Here is a 19,889-nt window from a genome sequence, read left to right as displayed (position 1 = left end):
ATTGCAGTCTCCAAGATCTCCTTTCTTGGGTAACTTGAAGATGAGCCCTGTCTTCCATGCAACAGGGAGCTGCCCTGATTCCCAAATTTGCCTGAAGATTTCAGTCAGCTTGGGAGCTGTCACATTCACGTCTGCTTTCAACATCTCAATAACCATGGTATTTTAATAGAAATACAAATATAGCTACATTTTTCGTCTTTTACCTGTTGAAATATCTATGGTATTTTGTAGAACGATAATTCCTAGCGCCGAAGTATCGATCGATACTTAACTAAAAAAAAACAACCGCGAAGTAGTGAATCCGCGATATATGAACCGCGAAGTAGCGAGGGAACACTGTACATCTACTTAAATATACACCATTCAAGTAGCACACACATTGCTGCTTACTTTTTGATCAACTGGGGTGTTACAGTCTGTCAAAGCTGATTTCTTCATATACCAGTAAGCACTCAGTCCTGATCTCTGGTCTTGATAGGATAGGACGAATAGCTCACGTCTCTTTCACAAACACATGCAGACAGCAGCATAACTGCATTACATGACAAGACATACAGACAAAAACAAACACCACTGTAAGACTTTGCAAGGTCTCCTCCTGGAACATATGTGGGCCCTAAAAAGGACCCGGAGGATGAGGGATAGCTGACAGATGAACAAGAACTGATGATCCAAGGGCAGTTGTATGATGAAGGCAAGGTGATGGTTAATCAGTTCATACAATTTTGCAAAAAAACACAGAAGTAGTATCAGTGTCACTACATGCTGACAGATCAGGTTTCACCACCAAATAGTTGTTGAACAAATTTGGTCCAACAAACACTGTTTACAGGCAGGAAAACATCCACGAGAGGTGAAGTGGAGTAGATTTAAATGTGGATAAAATCACTTGGAAATGTGCAGGTTCTAGTTCTGGGAATGGCATCGTGGCTCCTCAGTTTAGGTAGCAACACATGCTGCATTGCATAAAAAAAGTAGCATGATGCTTAAGTCCACAACAATTTCTTTGTGAAGAACTCTGCACACACCATTTTCTAGCTGAATTAACTAAAAATCTCTTTACCTAACGTGTAATATTGTTCTTGGTTGAGTATGAAATTAAACTAACCAACTCCCTCCTTCCCCCAAAAACAACAGCTATTATAATCTTTGCACACACTCTCCCCAAATCTCTGCATCAACAAAAAATTCTTCTGCAATACTAAAATACCTTCTGGTACAAATAAAATTTCCTATTAAATAATCTAAATGTTTTGCACAATATGAACAGTAGGCTAATTCTAAAAGACAAAACCATAAAAATGTTTGCTTCGAGATGAACTGATCTCTAATGCTATGTTGTCATCAACATAACGACATTTCAACTTTTGATTAAATGCAAGACTATACATGATAAGCTCATTACTGTTTTCAAAATGGGATGTGTTAAACCAAACAGCTTCTGACCTAGATTTATAATTGATTAAACATTTTAATAAATTTTTTACAGACCTCCTTGGCAGGGTTTATAATTTCTTATATTGGTATGCTGGCAGAAAGTTATCACAATGGAATACTATGATGATATGATATTGATATGTTCACATAACAGCTCAAATTATGACATTTTATCTGGACTAAGTGGATTTAAAATTTACACAACACACACACTCATTGAAATCTTTCATACAGTGATGAAATAATGGCAACTGCCCTTGAAAAAGTGTATGATTTAGCTTGTCAATAGCACAAATAAAGATGGATGATTATGGTTTATGTTGTTTGGTCCTGTCATCACTCGTTAGAATGAAGCCAAAGTGCTTCAAATTTCCCATGCAAATGGCTAGAAAGAAGTTGCCATTTGAAATAGCTGTCCGTAGACAATATCTTTTGAAATATTTTCATACTTTAATGAAAATATTTCATTTAAAAATCATGCCAAAATAGACTTACTTTTCTTTCAAATATATTCAATGTGATTTGCAGGACACAAACAATGGAAGACAGATAAAGACCTAAACCAGTAATATCTAGACAGAACATGAAAAAAGTTACTCATCATGATCATTTAAAATTGGTCAAGTACAAAGTACAAAATATCACTGGAATGCTCTGGCAGTGGGCTGTCCATTTTGTCCATAGAGTCATCTAATACTGTGAAAAAAAAGTCTGGCGACCTATTAAGGTCAGGCCTGCACTTTAAGCAGCATCTTCAAATAGTCTGACACAACAGTCCCTTTATCACCAAAATCAAAAGCAGTAGTTTCTTCATTTCCATTTACCATCCAGCTAGTTGGAGGCTTAGGCAAGACGTCTGCCGCAGGAGGATGTTCATACTTAGAGCCTGCGAACATATCCTCGGAGTCGCTGCTATCGTGGCACGAGCTGTCGACCTTGGACGGAACAGGACCCAAGCCGCCATCTTGAATTTCCCTCTGCATTCGTTGATTATAAAATATCACCTGAGATTTGGGACTTTTCAATGTTTCCAGGAATCGAGCAAATGCCACATCCGCGACACACTCGATTGTTGGGCTGTTCGGACAGTTCTTGAATTGGTAATTTCTCTGTCGAGGGCTACTGAGTAGCATTTTTTCTCTTGGGCTCTTATCTCCTGTCCCTGCTGCTCTCTTGCTTTTGGGTGTTGCCTTTTTACTTTCCTTGAGGTTTTCTGCCATGCTTAAAGCAACCATTGGTTTCCCAGTATATTTGAGGTCACAAAGGCACCGGCGGTGCTAGGTAAAGCCCGATGCAGAGCTTCCAAACTATTTCAAAACAAAGGCCTTGAAAACTTTGTGCAAAATCAAAGATGTCCTATTTGGATTAAGACATAGATAAGTTCCGTACAGTTTCGAGGAAACGAGAAACTTACTAGGAAGATTTCCACACCATAACTCACATCAAATCCTATTGCTCAACAAGTTTACCTCTTTCGACATCAATTCACAAAAGAAATGTTGCTGTATAAGAGGTCGGAACTATTCAGTCCATCAGCACAAAGAACTACATGTACTACGCACTCTCCTCCCAGGACTATTTACAAACTCTGTAGCCTTTCAGGTCACGAGGACATGCCCAACCAATCGCTGGTCTTTTATTTTTGGTCTAGTCTCGTCACCTACAAGCTATTTTAAATGTTATAGTATATTAAGTAAAATTATAGTACCAAAATTAATTTATTCTGCAATTTGTATCACTCTGTCTGTCTCATTAAGAAAAAAAAAACAAAATTAGTGAATGTTTGTCGGCTGAGATCAACAGGTATTTCCTACGGATATGACGTCAGCCTGTAGGCGGGGAATCCTTTATTTGATTATCATCTGCTGCCTGCAGGCACGACCAACTTTTGACTCATTACAACATTCGATACAACCAACAATGTATCTTCGTTTTGTGTTTTAACCATTCTTCTTTCCTTACACTTTTGGTATGTATTCACTATAACTATTTTACTCTATTGCTTCTTGTGCTAAGGGTGGGAGGTGAAGGGGAAGGACTGGGCTGTCGAGTATTGAGGTCATAGCGACTTGGTGCTGTGCTGTGCAAGGCTAGTCTCCCGAGTCGATTGGCGCAGTCTCTCTCACGCTGGCTCGTATTGAGTCGGCAGGCAGAGACGGTCGAGGACACGGACCGTTCACGTTGTGAACACAAAACCTCATTGGAAGCGCTGTAGTCTGAACATCATAAATTTTAAAGGTTATGTACCGTTTGTTACCGTAATTCCTTTTGTTCAACTGGTATGCACTGAATATCCTCGTAGCAGTTATGTAGATGGTTGCGGTCGGCGTTAGAATAGGGAGGAACATTTTAATGCTCGTTCAGTGGTAACATGAACGCTACACGACGAAGTATTTTTTTTTTTCTCAACCCATTCGTTCAGTGGGTGATATGCTATACTCCTATTGTCAGGATTATGCTAGATAAATTTGTCAACTTGAAACTAACGAAAACTATCAATAATTGTTAACTCTAGTCTTAAGCAGATTACCGGCGTTCAGTGATCAGATGTCAGATGAAGCGGCTTTACAAATGCGACTAGTGAGAGCGAAACTAATAGCGAGCCGTTCCAAGTTCACTCAGAAATAGCAGTAACAGCCGTACGAGTCATCATCAGCTTGATGTAAAGTATTTATTACTTTATATTTAATACTTTCTATTTAATACCGTTTTCACCGGTGCACTAACAACATGTTTGATGATGCATTTACTTTATTCAGTCAGCTGTAGTATATGCACACCTTTCACCTTCATCCATCAACACATTTTAAATTATAATAATTCACAAATATTTGTTTTAATGTAGGCATGTTCAGTCTCATAGATTGTTACATGTATTCAATTTAAACAATAAAACAGCTTTATTAAATGAAACGTGATTTAATATTTTAAATGAGACACAAATAAATAAGAAATGACATCAGAGGCGTTTTAGAGAGTATGGAAATATCCTTTAAATTGAAAATAATATTAAAGGACATGCTGGATTATTTAAATAGATATAAGTAAGCAGATCACTTGGGAAGTGTGCCAGGATGCTTATATATGATGATAAATGAAATATTCTTTTATGCAGTCAATAATATGGATTACTGGCCTTTTATAAGGAAATTTTAATACATTTTGCAGTTAATAATAGCATGTTTTATTTCTTTTGTTTTGACAGGTGGTTGAGATATCTGGAGTGGGTGTGGATTATGCCAGTTGCTTCACAACAGAAAGAACCACAGGTCGTTCAGTACCACCATCTTTTGCCCAAACCTCCTTACCATGGCCGCCACCAGCACCATCATCACATAGTTGGGGGTCCAGATGGCATATATGTACCAAATGACCATTTTCCTCAGGATTTATGCATCTCAGATGATTTATGCATCACAGAATCCACAGATGCCCATGTTGTAGAGAGGCCTGGGCAGCTGAACACACTTTCATCAGAAGAGCAAGAACAGCAGCACTTCATCAGCACTCATAGCCCCCCAATAATTAATCTTAGTCCCAATCTGAGCCCCTCATCACTAGATTACCATCGCACATCTCCTTTTTATGACCTGCGCGAGTCCACAAGGCGCAGGAGTACTCAAGGTAAGCATTTTTTTGTGTGCAACTGCTTTCTTCATGGTTGCTTTCTTCTTGCAGTGTAGTTGTTCCATTATATGAATGGCTGGAGGCTGACAGGATAAGCAGGTCAATTTAGCATGCTGTTTTCTGTTATAAATAGGGAATTAATAATGAATTGTTCCACAGATTGTAAGAAGTTCCAGCTGTTAAGCTTGTCTGTTTTAAACTTCTGATTGCAGAATTTTTTTCCTCTTATTGAAAGTGTTGAAAAACATCAGCTGTATAGAAATGGAAATCCTTGTGGTTAAAAAAAAAAAAAGCAACCTCATTTGTTCACTTAAAGGTTTGCAGTTTTAGCAGCTGTACCATGCTTTTTTTAATTTTACAAAATTTATAATTTATATAACGAAAATTCACCAATGTATAGACAGTAAGTTGCAGAAGAGTGCCAGTTACAATTAACTATTGGCTAATGAGTCAAATATGGGTATTGTATACATGATCTGTATGTATTTGGAAATGTTTATAAATTTCTAATATCTGTGAATATTTTGTAACTTTTTATTGGGGTCATAAATCATACTTGATGTATTGATGTATATAAATATTGTTTTGGAAGATACATCAAAATGTAAATTCTATGGTAAAATGAAACTGATATTACAAATTACAGGTTCCCACAGCTGATAAATAAATAATACAGTTTAGATTGTATTTAATATCTATAACCACAGGGCATTGCAAAAATAAGGTTTGAGAATTGGATGTCCTTGAAAGTTTTATTTTTGTTGTAAATTACATAGTGCAAGTGCATTCTAGAATTTAAACAGATTAACAGAAACATGTTTCTGCAAAACTGGAATTGGAAGGCAAATACATTTCTGATGATAATTCTTACACTGAATATAAAAAATGTGGTAATGCAAAAAAAGAAAAAAAAACACCAAAACACCAAAACAAGAATGTGTCTGTGTTGGAGCCAAAGTGGAGAGTTGGAATACATGATGCTCCCACACTTTAGCAATGTGCAACATTTCTGTTGTGAAAAGCAGGAAAAGTGCATTGAATTCAGGGAAGAATTGTCTTTTTGTATTTTTAAGAAAAATATGTATGATGCGTTACAAAAAATTAGAAGGTTAAATCACAGCCACAGACTATGGAATAACACAGCGCCTAAATAGACTTATTTCAAGCATATGTACTGATAACTTTAGGTATAAGAAGAGTCTGTACCCTCTCTTGAGACAAACGGTTTCAAATGAAGAACATTTCAGTAGGTCTTATGCAGAAATGTCGCTGTTCTTTAGTTTTAAAACAAGAAATTGAAAACATTTAATTGTATTTGTCAAGAACTGCAGTCTAAACAAAAAAGAGCTTGGATTTCTCAGCTGTAGATACAGTTAGGAGAAATTCTTAAATTTGAGTCATAACTTAGAACTTTGTTATTTTTACTATCCCTTTTTTATTGTTATAGAGCAGTTGTGGCTGGTATAGAATACTAGTCTTAGATTTGAGAGTGCCTGTGTAAATGCCCATGCAGTGTGTACACACTCTTACTGGTGGACATTGCCAGGATTGTTGAATCGGTCACTTAGAGGATGTGTGGTAAACATGTAATGGTGTAGAAATTAAACCCTAGTGGCACCTGATGTTTACTGGTGTAGTCACACTTAGAGATGTAGAGTTTCATGGGGACATGTTGAATAGACTGATTGTTTAACTAGAGCTATGTTGTTGACCCACCAAGGTTATGTGAGAGAGAGGAGGGGAGAAAAAAGGGGCAGCACTGAGGAGAGCTGGGCTCTGTACACAGTGCACAGGGGCATTCAATGTGCCCTGACCTACTTTAGCCTCCACATTCATTCTCCTTCCCCCTCCCTCAGCTAATGGCTGCAGGCCTAAGGTTTCCTTCTAGAAACGCCAATCCACACAGCATGAAGGAAAGGGGATTAAAAGGAAAAGAGTTCCATGGTCCTTCTATGTAGCCTTAGTTTTTACTGGTAATTACAAGGTGCGCCATGAAGCCAAGATGACTGTTTAAAGTGCAGATTCCAGAAAGTGGAGACTGCTAGCAACTTCAAGATACTCCAGCCTAGCTAGTTCTCATTACTCTCACTCTTTCTTTCACCTTCTCTCATACACAACTCTCTCAAAGAAGTAACATGGACTGCCAAAACAACTTCATGCCCAGCTCTGCGTTGTATTTGATAGTCACTGATGGTTGGATGTAAGCTCAAAGATCTACCAAATGGTCTGACTTCCAGAAAAAATTGAAAATAATGCAAGGGATATTTATAGGGTATCTAAAAAGTATTGGTGACAATCAGTGTAGGTGAACTTAAAAGAGTAAAAAAAAAGAACTGTGACCATGGGAAAAACTGCCCCTTTGAGCACTACACTTACATGACAGGAATAGGGATAATAGTATTATGATTACACTGGAGGGGCAATGATGAATGTATCTTGGTTGCATAAGAAGAATAGTGATAATTGTGTTCTTGTTGACAGGAGAGACAGGGAATATAGTATCCAGCTTGCACAGATGGGATGGGGATAAATGTATCCTGGAGGTTAGGGATAATTATATCCTGGTGGCACCAGAGGGACAATGGCAGTAGTATCATGGTTGTACAGAAGGGGTTAGGATAATTATATCCTGGTGGAACATAGGATGACAGTAGTGTCATAACTGCTAGAGTATGACAGTGTTAGTGAAGGGGATAGCTCTTTTATCAGATGCTTGGAGAAGGAAAGGCAGTAGAATGAGAGAGATACTGCCTTCACTAAAAGATAGCCCTGATATGAGTGTGTTCTTCAGTTGATTGAGTTATGGGTTAGAGGGTGTAAGGCTGTGATATATGGATCCCTACCATTTTGGAAAGTCGAAAAATGTGAACTTTGTTTAAAGAATGTGAATAAAAAATTGGAGTGACCTTAAAGGTCATTCAGTGGAAGCAGCTAGCCCAGTGGGAGCACTGGCATCCAAACCCACAGGCACACTGGTTGGATACCCTTGCAGTGTAGCAAATTTCCCCAGTCATCCCAGATGTTGGGGCGAGGGGGGGGATGGAATGAGTAGCTGACTCCTTAGAGGGTTGATGAAGGTAGGACAGTAAGGGAGATGAGATGGACACCACTCTCACCCACTCCTCAATGACCTGAATCAGGTCAGGGGACAACCCAGCTGACATTGTTTCTATCTTATCAGGTATAGTTTTTTCCTATGTTCATATTTCAATTCAGATATCAGTGTTTGATTTTTTTGGTTTTTCTTTTTACCTCAGCTGAATTTTGTTACTCTTTTCTTTTGCATTTGGATTGTACATTAGGTTCACTACCAATCGAAATGTAAACTGATGGGATTTATTGGCCTGACTTCCACTCAGGCATACCTCATTTGCTTCAGCATTGACCTGATTCTAGTTGCAGTGAATGAAGTGACAATCCCCTTTTAGCTGTTTAATATGATTTCATTGACATCACTACCTCTCATTTTTTTTAGATGTTCCATAATGCATCTTTGCCATTAAATCTGCAGTGATCATTACTTCTGGAGTGCAGATTCTTCATATTGTTTCTTGTTTTACATCATTGTGACTGTTTTGTGTTTGACAATGTTGTGACTGTTTTGTGGATACTGTTCATCGTAATGAGCTAACCTGTTTGCCAAGATATTACTGTACAAAGTAACATCATCATTAAGCAACAATTGCACCAACATCAGGGTGCGAAAATGGCAATCAAACATGAGGATTAGGATGTATGGGATTGATTGTGAGAGAAAAGTCATTCTAGTAGAAATATAGTAGTAGTCCGTCAGCAAAATCTTCCTTTTTGTAGGACACACAGTTGTATATTTATTTATTGTACTGCAGCAGACTAAAACCACTGGTTATTTTTATAAAGCTAAAACAAAGAAGACAAAATATCGTTACATATGGGGTGAGCATTCTTCAAATGTTTTTAGATAATGTATATGCACTATTGTGAGAGGAACAAAGCTACAAATATGATTGTATTATGCTGTAGAATGTACCAATCATCATGTTGTAGCTGTGATAATAAGATTGTTTTATGGTGTAGAATGTGCCCATTGTGTTGTATCTGTAGAGATAAAAGGGCACTATGGGTCAATGAGTGCATGTCAGCATGAATGAAATAGTTTAAACAAAAAGCCCAATAAGTTATATAGTGCATTTTCCTGCTTGGTAGTGTGCTTAATGCACTTGAACAAAATAGAAGTACAAGAAACAAGTGCAGTAGCACAGTTGAGAACTACACAAGCAAAGAGATGAGAAGAGGAAGAAAATGATTGTAAAAAAAGGGAGACCACCAGCTGCTGGAGATGAATGAGACCAACCTGGATGACTTAGAGGTGGTCAGTATGTCAGGCACTAGGGGAAATGTATCCCAGACACTGGGGCCAGACAAGAAAAAGGAACACCTCCCATATGTTTCTTGTCTGATAGGAGGCATATGAAGGAAATCTGCATGAGCAGGCTGTAGTAACCAGCTTGACAGGCAGGTCTTCACCATATCAGAAAGGGATTCTGGGGCCAGACCGTGAAAGCAACAAAAGCACAGTGACCTTGTAGACAAGTTCATGAATGAGTGATTGAGCATGGTCAGTTTTGCACTTATGGAAGACAACAACTTTGTAGCTGGTTAAGCAATAATGCCAACACAGTTTAATAACGCTAGTCCAGCTGTGTATGTAGAACAGGGTGCCAAACCTAGTTCAGTTGAGAGTCTTTTGGTGATATGAGTGCTAGCATGGATGTGTGAGTGATGGACCTCCTTCAAGCAAATACTTTCATGTATTTCGGTGTTTAGACCTACTTCAGGCAAATGACATGTATTTGGGTGTTTGGACTGTTGTAGAGCACCACTCTGCTGCAAACCACCCCATGCAGAACTCACCACAGTTCATCCCGGGTATTTATGCTGAGGACTCAGGTAGAAAGGTAAGGTGACAAAATCACATTTTCCCTTACTTGATTCATTAACAACTTTATCAAATTTCACTCTGTCAGTTTCCCCTTTTACTTCCAAAAACTGTTACCAGCAACAAAGATTTTTTGTCAGATTCCTATCATAGATATCCCTGTCACAACAAGAATATCCCATTTGTTCAAAATTAATTCAAACTCCCATAGTTTAATAGCCATAAAGAGTCATGAGTGGTTCTCTGTGTGATATTGCATGAAAGAGGCCACGCCCATCTTGCACCTGCTTTACTTGTCCTAGTAAATCAATTACCCATTCTTGGGTAACATGGGTGTCATGGAGAGTTTTCCAGCCACGAGGCTCATGCAGGCTTCCAACCAGCAGCCATGTGTTTAGCAGTTTAGCACATAAACTGCAGACTACACAGCAGCCTTATTCGTTCACTCCTATGACAGTGTATTTTTACAACTAGATTTTATTTGTTATCTTTGTACTTAAAAATTAACACAATCTTAAATACATCAACCTATTTTCAATACTTTTTAAGTTATGAGTGCTGGTATTGTTTGTATGCCTGTCCTGTAATTGTCAGTGTTAATATTTTCCTTTCTCCATAGTCCATGCCTACTAATTACTAGTTTGTGTTATGTTCACATTGTTCTCCTCAATCCTAATATGTGGTTCGTCCTAGAGCACATAATTGTTCACATATTTTTCACAATCCTGACATGTCTGTCCTAGAGCACACGATCATATCTCGGTTCTCTGTCCTTTTTCTGTCATCATCTGCTGATGAAGTGCCTTGGTTACATTTAATCTGTATTGCAATTTCTTCCACTTTGTGATGTGCAAAGAATTAGCATTGATCCATGACGTTTTAAAGGTAGACAGATTATGTCTTTTTGGTTGAATTTACATTTGGTCTCTAGTCACTTGAGATATTGAATGAAGAGCAGGGATTTTGCTGGAGGCCAAAGCAGTCGGGTTTTTAAGGGCAGATGGGCAAGATCCTAAGTGTGTATGCTATTGTAAAATGTATAGAAATACAGACAGCATAGTCCATACACTAAGGAAAAACCCCGATGAATATGATATATGTTTTGATTGCAGAGTGTCAGGTGTATTGTTTAAACGGAAGTCCGTAGTTATGCAAGAATAATAATTTGAATAGCAACTGTTATAAAAAAACCCACATTAGTTACAGTATAAGAATGAAGCAGAATTACAGAACCAAGCATGACAATGCATGCAGACAGGGGAAAAAACCCAATAAAAATATAAGTTAAAATAATAGAAGGCCTGTTAAATATCAGGTGCTACTTTTTTTGAAGTGCACAAGAGAAATAACATTTTCTAAATATCTTAAGTTCTGCTAAGAGCTGCATTGTTAATTAACAGTATTTGAATACAGTTTTGTACTAGATCATTAAACATTACATAAAAACATAAGGTGCTTTTAATCAGTATGTCAGTCTTTGAAAAAAATGCTGCATGATGTCAGTAGCAGAACACAGCGACTTCCTGAGACTCAACCTTCAAAGCAGCATGTCTAGAGAGTTTTCGCACTCGAAGCATAAACTTGCAAACACACAGAAGCACCCATGTAGATAGTGTAGTGAGGCTGATATGGTCCAGGTTCTACAAAGTACCAGAAAATTCTTTCTTTTTAGCCTATCTTTCTGACATTCCATCGACATGTGTATTATCATTTACTGATTACATATGGCAAAAGATCCAAGTATTTTACTTCAGCACTCTTTTTTTTTTTTTTTTTTTTTTTTTGTGTGGTTAAAAATAACATGATTGTGTTGTGGTTTTTCTATTCAGTTCTGAATCACAGCTGTGGATTCCGTTGGGGAGTAGGTAGCCTTATATAAATAAATAATAAATAAATAGCACATTTGTATAGCACCTTTTTTCCAGCATCAGCCAGACTCAAGGCATATAGGCATGCAAGCACGTCATATTAATAATAAGAAGCAGAAAAATGTTATTGCTATGTGCCGTGGAACAGGTATTTCCCCTTTCTTTATTGATCCAACCTGATAGGATCCAGCAGGCCCTGCAGGAAGAGAGAGTGCAACTTGCAAAAGCTAGGGAACAGATGGATATGGAAGGCATGCTATTGACAGCAGAGTCTGATATAACTCTTGCCAACTTGTCACTGTGATGTAGGTAGTGGCTAGGATCTGCTGTAAAACACAATGGTCTGGTGTAAGGACTTAAAACCTCAGGCCACAGATTCACACCAAGAAACAATAATTCTGTGCAACGCCTTGACAGCAGCAGCTGCAGCGCCTGCATTGGCAAAATGATGGCCATGTCACTGAGAACTTGAACTCTGACTCTTGGTAACCACCAACTTTTCTTTGAACACAGCCTTCCCATCATTGTCAGATAATGTCGCCTAAATCTCAGTAAACTCTCTAGACACAAACACAGTGTCTGGAATCGATGAATGATATAAACTGTTTGCTGTGGTTGGGTAGAAAGAAGCTGTCAACTCCCAGATACTCTGTCACTGCACTCCTCTTTTTCTTGCAGTCTTGTTTCTTATCCTTCATACAGCTGACCAAGCCAAAAGATTAGAGATGACATAAGACTGTCTCACATCTGTCCAGCCCTTTCTGTTTGGTGCCTTGTTATCCTGTGGTGCCACACTGCTGTGATGTGTAACACTGTACAGCTGCCGCTCTTCTCGCTGCTTTTCGCAGACTTTTAAATGCTGCTTCAAACAGACCAAAAAATGAAAAGCAACCTAGTTTACAACATTGGAAAAGTTTAAGTGTCGATGAAGAAGGCTTATAATCTTGTTTAGTCAGAAACCCAAAACAAGCAAAGCCGTTAGTGGATGAATGTGTTGACTGGAAGAAATGACGCAGCACAGGCTGTGAAGAACAGTCCAGAGCAGAGAAGAATGGTGCAACAAACATTACAGATTGGTAAAATACGCTAAAACTCAATGTAGATCCATAGACAAAACAAAACGCGAAGGGACATCACTCTCTTCTCTCATGATTATGATTAGAGCAATGGTGCTCAAACCCAAAGACACACATACACTAGCCAGTTCAGTAGCTAAACACCTTGCTAGGACTATCTTTTCACCAGTGTGTTGTATGTCACCTGCTAGTAGAAGTTAGATCATTACAAGGGGGATCTAAATGCAGAGGCAAAAGCATTAGCTAGTTGGATACTTGTGTGATGAAGCATACTTTCTTGCTTGACTCAGCTAAACAGTGGGCAAATGGTAAGCGAAGATAAGGCAGTGATGGAGAGGAGATGAGTGCTTCTCTTCACAAAGCTTGCTGCAAGATAAATGAGGGCTGTAACACTTCACTCCCCTACAGCTCTTATGGTACTACCTTTACAACCATTACATCAACAATGTTCACTTAATATCAGCTGATTGGCTCTCATTTTACTCTCATTTTATTTGATTTAGAGTGAGAGTCCCAGTCGGAAAAAGCGAAAGACTTCTGCAAACATATTTGACTTGACTCCTTCACCAAGTCCTCCACCGGTTCGTGCCCTAGAAGTAGGATCAGACAACATTCGTGAGCGCAGGCGTAGTGCATCCCAGCGGCGGCCAGCACCAGCACTCACTTCTGTGCGTGCTCGAAGAAGGTTAGAGTTGTTGTCTGTTTTATGTGCTATGCAAATCAGATGTTTGTAAAAAGCAAGTTCTTTCATTCTTTTGTTTATTAGTAAATGTAACTAATATTTAATGTGTTATATTACCTCATTTTTTTATGTACAAGTTTTCCTAAAATTAGATGTCCTTCTTGAAGATGCTGTAGCCCATATGAGAAACTTTAGAAGGCCTCAGAATTAAATAAAAAATCCCTAAGATCACAACCAAAAAAAAATCTCAAGAATGGTAAGCTAGTAAACTTAAAAAAGGAGAAAAAGCAACTGTTGTTTCCATGGGTTCCATGAAGGAGTGACCAGCTTCTCATTTTTATCTCTAGCCTTTAGGCAATTTTTGTATCCAGTTCCATTTCTTTGAGAATCTTAGCCTAAGGTCTAACTGGTAGTAGAGATCCTACAGGTGATCACTTTATTATGGCAGCATGCTGATTCTGTGAATAATAAAGTATAGTATTTCTCACTGACCCTGTGGGTAGAGTATGGTAATGTCAGCCCTAACCCCAAAGATAGAGAAGATTTCTCTGTAACCAAACTGACAAAGGAAGCAGAGGATTGGGGGGTGCGGTAGCAAGGAAAAAGGGGAGAGGCACAGCATAAGAGCAAGGACAAGGGATTTTCAATTTATTCTTTATTACACTATGCATTATTTGTGTTAAGATGATATTTGTTATACAGTCTATGCACATTTACGCACTTTAAATGACTATTGAAGCTGATGTGGTTTTGTTATTAAGGATTAGTGTTGTGAGGCTGGTATGTTGTTATTAATCCTTAAAAGGGGGGGGGGGGCCCTTGAAGGACATCTAGTGATCCTGCTGTAACTATAGCTAATTTACTCTTGATTTTTGTATGTGTCCTGCATCAACTTAAGATAACTATTATATAATTAGACTTATAAAATGTTCTTTTAAACAAACGTAAAATAAAATGCAATTTGTAAAGATCAGCACAACTGTGACGTGCTAAGGATTGTAGCGATGGCAACATATGAATCGGTACCATTTATTGTAGTGAAATGATATAACTGGTTGTACAGTGATATTATACTGTATGTAATCAGATGTAAAAATGTATACACGAATTTTATTGGCTATCTACTGTTGAAATAATTAAAATATTTGATGTTAAAAATGCTTGTATTGCTGAAATATTGTTTCAGAACCCACCCACCCACCCCAAAAAAAACCTGACAAACCCAAACCTAATTTGAATAATCTGTCGCAACAAACAGTTAAAAAAAAATTTTTTTTTAAATGGGTTCATCCAAGGACCCCAGCTTGGTAAACAATGTTGACGATGTAGGCTTGGTATGTTAAGGGTTAAAAGTACTTGGTGAGAAGGAGATTTATCAGATGAGTGTAGGGTGTACATCACTCGTGACCGGTGCTTCATTCAATCCACAAGATTGGTCTCTTTATTCGTTCATCCTTGTACATTTATTGAAATTTGCAGTTCTAAAAAGGAGTTTTATAAACTGCTTTGTGGGATGATGATACTTTTTTATGAAGGATCAGTCTTGATGATCTGGACATAGTCTGTGTCTGAATGTTGCATGCAAGCCATGTTTAGAACTTGTCTCTGGTTATGCGACTGGCTTTTTTTTTCTTTTGTATTCAGATATTTAAAGATCTTGAATGGTTGTATGTCACTGGTTTGTTTCAGTGCTTGTATCAGATGCAGAAGGTCACTAATTTGTTTTAATGCTTGTAACTGATGTAGAAGGCCCTTCCTCACCTCCCAAAGATAGCCATACCTTGTGTTTGGCTAGTTGACACCCTCCCTCCCTGCCACCCTAACCCTGAAACAGCTGGGGAGAGAGCAGACTATTGATGGGGGAGATGGCTGGTGGGCAGGGGGAATTATTGATCTTCTTTGTCTGCCTTCCTGATGCCCATGGTGTGTGTGTGTACTCTTACTATCCCATTAGCTATGCTAATCATTATTAAAAGCTACAGCTGCTGTGTTGGTGTCTGAAAGATGTTCTTAATTATTTCTTTCATTCTCTGACCACTCTGTTTTGTTCTTGTTCAGCAGCACTTGCAGTGCAAGAAAATACCCATTTATCATTGAAAAGCATAAATAATTTTTAAAAAAACCCACTTAAATAGTGTTCTTTCCAGCTTGGCATTGAACAAAAGAATATCAGTTTGTAATGACATAGCACAGTTTGAAATTACACAAGGAGAAAGTGAAATGGTAAGCTGGTGTAAAAGGGGAAAAGGCTTGTTGCTGGAGGTAATCCTCCAAGAGGTGGGTCTGCAGCAGGCCTGGTGTTTGGCTATTTTTCACCGTAGGCAAAAGACCCAGACTGCATCCTTTCCCCAACATGTCCAACAATAATTTTGTTTGTTCTGGTAATCACATGTAAGCTTAAAATCTAATTTTCTGACTTTTTGCTTTGCAAAAGAATATTACCACATGAAATGGTTGGTATCTACAGCTTTAAGAATTTTGAGCTATTTTGCAAGCAACAAAGTACAATGGTCACTGCCTTCATTAAACAAGTGAGTAAAATGGGTGGCAATACTCGAAAGAACCATCCATTCTTGTTTCTTTTAGCGAAGGATCGTATGCACTACACAAGCGTAGATGTGTATACATATATCTGTAAACTCATGAATTTCACCTGTATAAATAATGACTATATATGTATAAATCCAGGAATTTTACATATAGAAATAGTGACCAGGTATCTATCATCCACATATCAAGAGGAAATCTTTTGTAAAAACTACCTATTCTATGTAAAAACTCATGTCTAGTTTCTAGGTCACCATAGGAGCGGAGGATCTGTCTTACCTAGATTAACATATTGCATAATAGTTTGTGATATGCGTTCTTTCTTTGGGACTTTTCTCAGTTCATTGGTATCTAGGGTGTGCACAGCTGGCATTCATTTTGACATCCAGCTTGATGTGCACAAGATAGTGTTGATCAGCCTATAGGATCTATTACTGCAGACATTTAACATCCCATCCTCCACCTGGCAATAGCATTCTACTACTGATCTTGACATTGCAGAAATCCTCAAGATCCAAGTTGGTGGTAAATTTGCCACCCTAAACACCGTAGCTATAATTGACATCATTGCTGCAAATAGTGAGATGCTGTGTTTAACAGCTGAAGAAGTGTTAGGAAGGCAGAGGAAGAAGAAGCAATGATCTCTAAATCTCTGTTATCAAAAGATGCCAGTGCCTTAACCACTTGGCTATCTGTTTCCCCAGCCCTAACCATTCGGCTGTCAGTGACTGGTACAGGCAGGTCAGCTTAACTGGGGATCAGCTAGTATCAGTCAAGGGTTGAATGATAATGATACATACTTGCCACAACAACAACAGCATGAGTTATTTTCACCTACACAGTGCATGCTTGATACACAGTTCTAAGGAAACATCCAGAAATACATAATTACGTCACTATACTTTGTGAATGTAGTTACAGTGGAGATTATATACTTGTATTATGATAGTGTGTATAATAATATTCAAAGAAACTTCATTAGCTTGACTGCTGATCTGTTCACCTAAATTTAATTAAGAGCAATGTCTTGATAAGGATGAACATTGTTCAAAAGTTATTTGTGGTTGTTAATGTGACTGGAATGACTGGTATATATGTTAATATAACAGAAATAACCTCTGGGCAGTCATTGTAGCTATTGTGATCATGGCAATGACGTTTGTGTGGTCAATGTAGCTATTGTATTGTTTTCTGAACTTTCAAATGTGCATGTCATACCACTTTTTCACTCTTTTCATTGGCTACCAGTTAAAGCTAGAATAGACTACAAGCTCTCATCTCTATGCTATTGATTCTTTGAGGGTTCCTCATCCCACTACTTTACTGAAATCTTGTCTTTCCTTACTCCTGCCCGAAACCTTCGCTTCTCCCGAAACCTTCGCTTCTCATGAGACTCACGCATTCTATCCTCCTTCCCACAAAGACAGTCACAAATGGACAACGTACGTCCTTCCTCTGTGCTGCTAAGCAGTTGAACTCTCTTCCACATCACATTCACAACTCATAACTCCAAGGCTACATTCACACGCTCTCTGAAAACATATCTGTTCATAAAGTACTATCCCTTAGTTACTATCCTTCACTTCTTTTGTAATATTGTCCATCATGTGAACCATTATGTAATGACTCCATCTCTACACTGCTTATATCCCTTCATACCTTCCTTCATTGCTTTACGATCTACTTTTGTACTTCATCTTCATGTAGTTCAGTGTGCCTACACATATCTCACCATCCACTGGCTGTTCATCATTACTTGTGCTGAGAGATTGGCGCAGAGAGTGCGACCTATCTTAGTCATGATGCTGCAGTGTGCAAGTACAAATTATTATTGTGATCGTGGTGATGACTTTTGGTTGGTCATTGTAGCTATTGTAATGGTGGTGATAACCCTTTGAAAGCTGTTAGAACGGTAACAAAATGCTGCATTTTCTACATATTTTACTTCGTATAAAATAGTGTAAAAGTATATAGTCTTCCAGTTATAGTGGTAGTCATTTTATTGTATGTAGATGTAGGGCAAATAACAGCACATTGCAATATGGTGATATGTAAAAAGCAATAAATTTCTAGAAGTAGCAGTGAATCTTGAACTGTTTTTATACCTTGATCTGTTTTTATACCTTGATCTGTTTTTATACCTTGATCTTATTAATTTGTGCAATCATTACTATTTGTTCCTAGTCATTCCCTTTGTAATAATTTCCTCATTTGATCACAATTCAACATTTTTTCCATGAATATGTGTTCAGTCCAGGAACAAGGCGAAAAACACGAGAAAGACAAAGTTCTCAGGGCAACATTAGGGAATCACCAGAACCTCGGGCATTCCAGCCCCCTAACTTTGCTGCTAGACAGCTTCATCCAGCAGGTGTTTTGACCACACCCCATGGTCATCAGTCTCCAGTTATTGCCATTGACCAGGTAACAAAGGCAGAGAGCTGGTGTAGAGAAGAATGAATGGAATTCTTAAGATTGTCTGTGCTAATGGTATCCCAGGAATGCATTAAATCTGTTCAGTTTTATATTTGCTTTGTTCACAGATTAGCAGAATATCTTTTAACCTTACTAATTGAGCATTCTTTTTAACTGTTTTATTTTTAGCATTGATCTGTGCCTTAATAGTAATTGTTTGGATGTGTGGAGAATTTTAGTTCATTACCCACTGCACTATTGGTCTTAGATCTTTGCTGTGTCTGTCATTGTGTTTAACTTCGGGCTGGGACTTCCTGAAAGGTGCACTAAGCTCATCATTATGAACTGTAATGAAAGAAATAAAAAATAATAATACTTATAACACTCTAAAGGTGCGTGCACATGAGAAACCAAAAATGGGTTGGCAAACCTGTTTTTCAAAAACAGCAGTTTGCCAGGCCCGCTTGCCAACTGTTTCACAAACCAGTTTGGGGGACTGCTAGTCACACATCAAAACGTTCAAGTACACTGTTTCAAAAACTTTGTGCATGACAGTAGTTGATGACAGAGCTGATCTGATCTGCTCATGTTAGTTTATATGTGTGTGTATCTATCTCAAAGCAGGGCTACTGAGAGCCAGCACAGTTCCTGTGGTAGATAATCTAAGGCCCCTTCTAATTGTAAATTATTTACCCAGGATATTATATATTTATGTTGGGGAACGACACACAAGTCACAAACCACTGCATCCCGCATGTGTTCTTTCTTAAAACAAATTATCAAGAACTGTACTTAAAATTCTCTATTATTTGGGAATGTGTTTTATTTTAGGGGAGGATAGTAAATTTCACCTAACTCAAATCAATACATGTATGTATATATCAAATGACTACAAACCAGATAATCACCTGAATGACACAGGTTACTCTCTCTACATATATAAATCGCACATCATTGTCAAGGTCACATGCACATGCATACATGTGTGTGACCTTCACCCCAAGCCAAAGCCAGACCACTTCCGGTTTGATGTTGGCTATTGATATGCCTAGCATTCTTTGACCCTGTATCCATTATTCTATCATATATTTCCAAAGCATGAGGAGGTTTCCCACCCCTGAGAAAGTGGGAGAGAGTGGGAGAAAAACACTATTTCAAAGGTAAAGGCTTTGCCGTTTATTCAAATATTATGTGGTATTTGCTGTAAGGTACAGCCTAAAGACAGATTAGCATCCCATTTGTTATAGGATTTAGCAACAGTGGCACATCCTACGTTAACAGGCTCTTTGTCTCATGCAGTCAACTGGTGTTTGTTGCAG

The 19,889-nt window shown here is 38.2% G+C and overlaps 1 protein-coding gene and 1 long non-coding RNA gene across 5 annotated transcripts in view; one reads left to right on the top strand and one right to left on the bottom strand.

Annotated features, from left to right (window-relative positions):
* The first annotated feature begins 3,250 nt into the window (after window positions 1-3,250).
* LOC112565413 (RING finger protein 44-like) overlaps window positions 3,251-19,889 on the top strand; it is a 30,516-nt gene continuing 13,877 nt past the window's right edge. The window contains exons 1-6 of one of the 4 annotated variants that reach the window (XM_025240856.1): window positions 3,251-3,406; window positions 3,953-4,099; window positions 4,643-5,061; window positions 9,919-10,001; window positions 13,430-13,611; window positions 18,408-18,579. In XM_025240856.1, the coding sequence (XP_025096641.1) occupies window positions 4,098-4,099; window positions 4,643-5,061; window positions 9,919-10,001; window positions 13,430-13,611; window positions 18,408-18,579 (858 nt within the window). In that variant the 5' untranslated portion in view covers window positions 3,251-3,406; window positions 3,953-4,097. Of the gene's footprint in view, window positions 3,407-3,516; window positions 3,676-3,952; window positions 4,100-4,642; window positions 5,062-9,918; window positions 10,002-13,429; window positions 13,612-18,407; window positions 18,580-19,889 lie in introns of those variants that run through there. The other 3 variants (XM_025240857.1, XM_025240858.1, XM_025240860.1) reach the window with 3 other exon arrangements.
* On the bottom strand, window positions 16,465-18,498 carry LOC112565417. The gene is made up of 2 exons (XR_003099402.1): window positions 18,297-18,498; window positions 16,465-18,260 (listed from the first exon to the last, which is right to left on the bottom strand). It is a non-coding gene; the product is annotated as an uncharacterized LOC112565417 (long non-coding RNA).

The sequence above is a fragment of the Pomacea canaliculata genome, linkage group LG5, assembly GCF_003073045.1.
Source record: "Pomacea canaliculata isolate SZHN2017 linkage group LG5, ASM307304v1, whole genome shotgun sequence".
Taxonomy (NCBI): Eukaryota; Metazoa; Mollusca; class Gastropoda; order Architaenioglossa; family Ampullariidae; genus Pomacea; species Pomacea canaliculata.
Note: the sequence above shows the minus strand (reverse complement) of the source record. Positions and strands in the feature narration are given on the sequence as shown.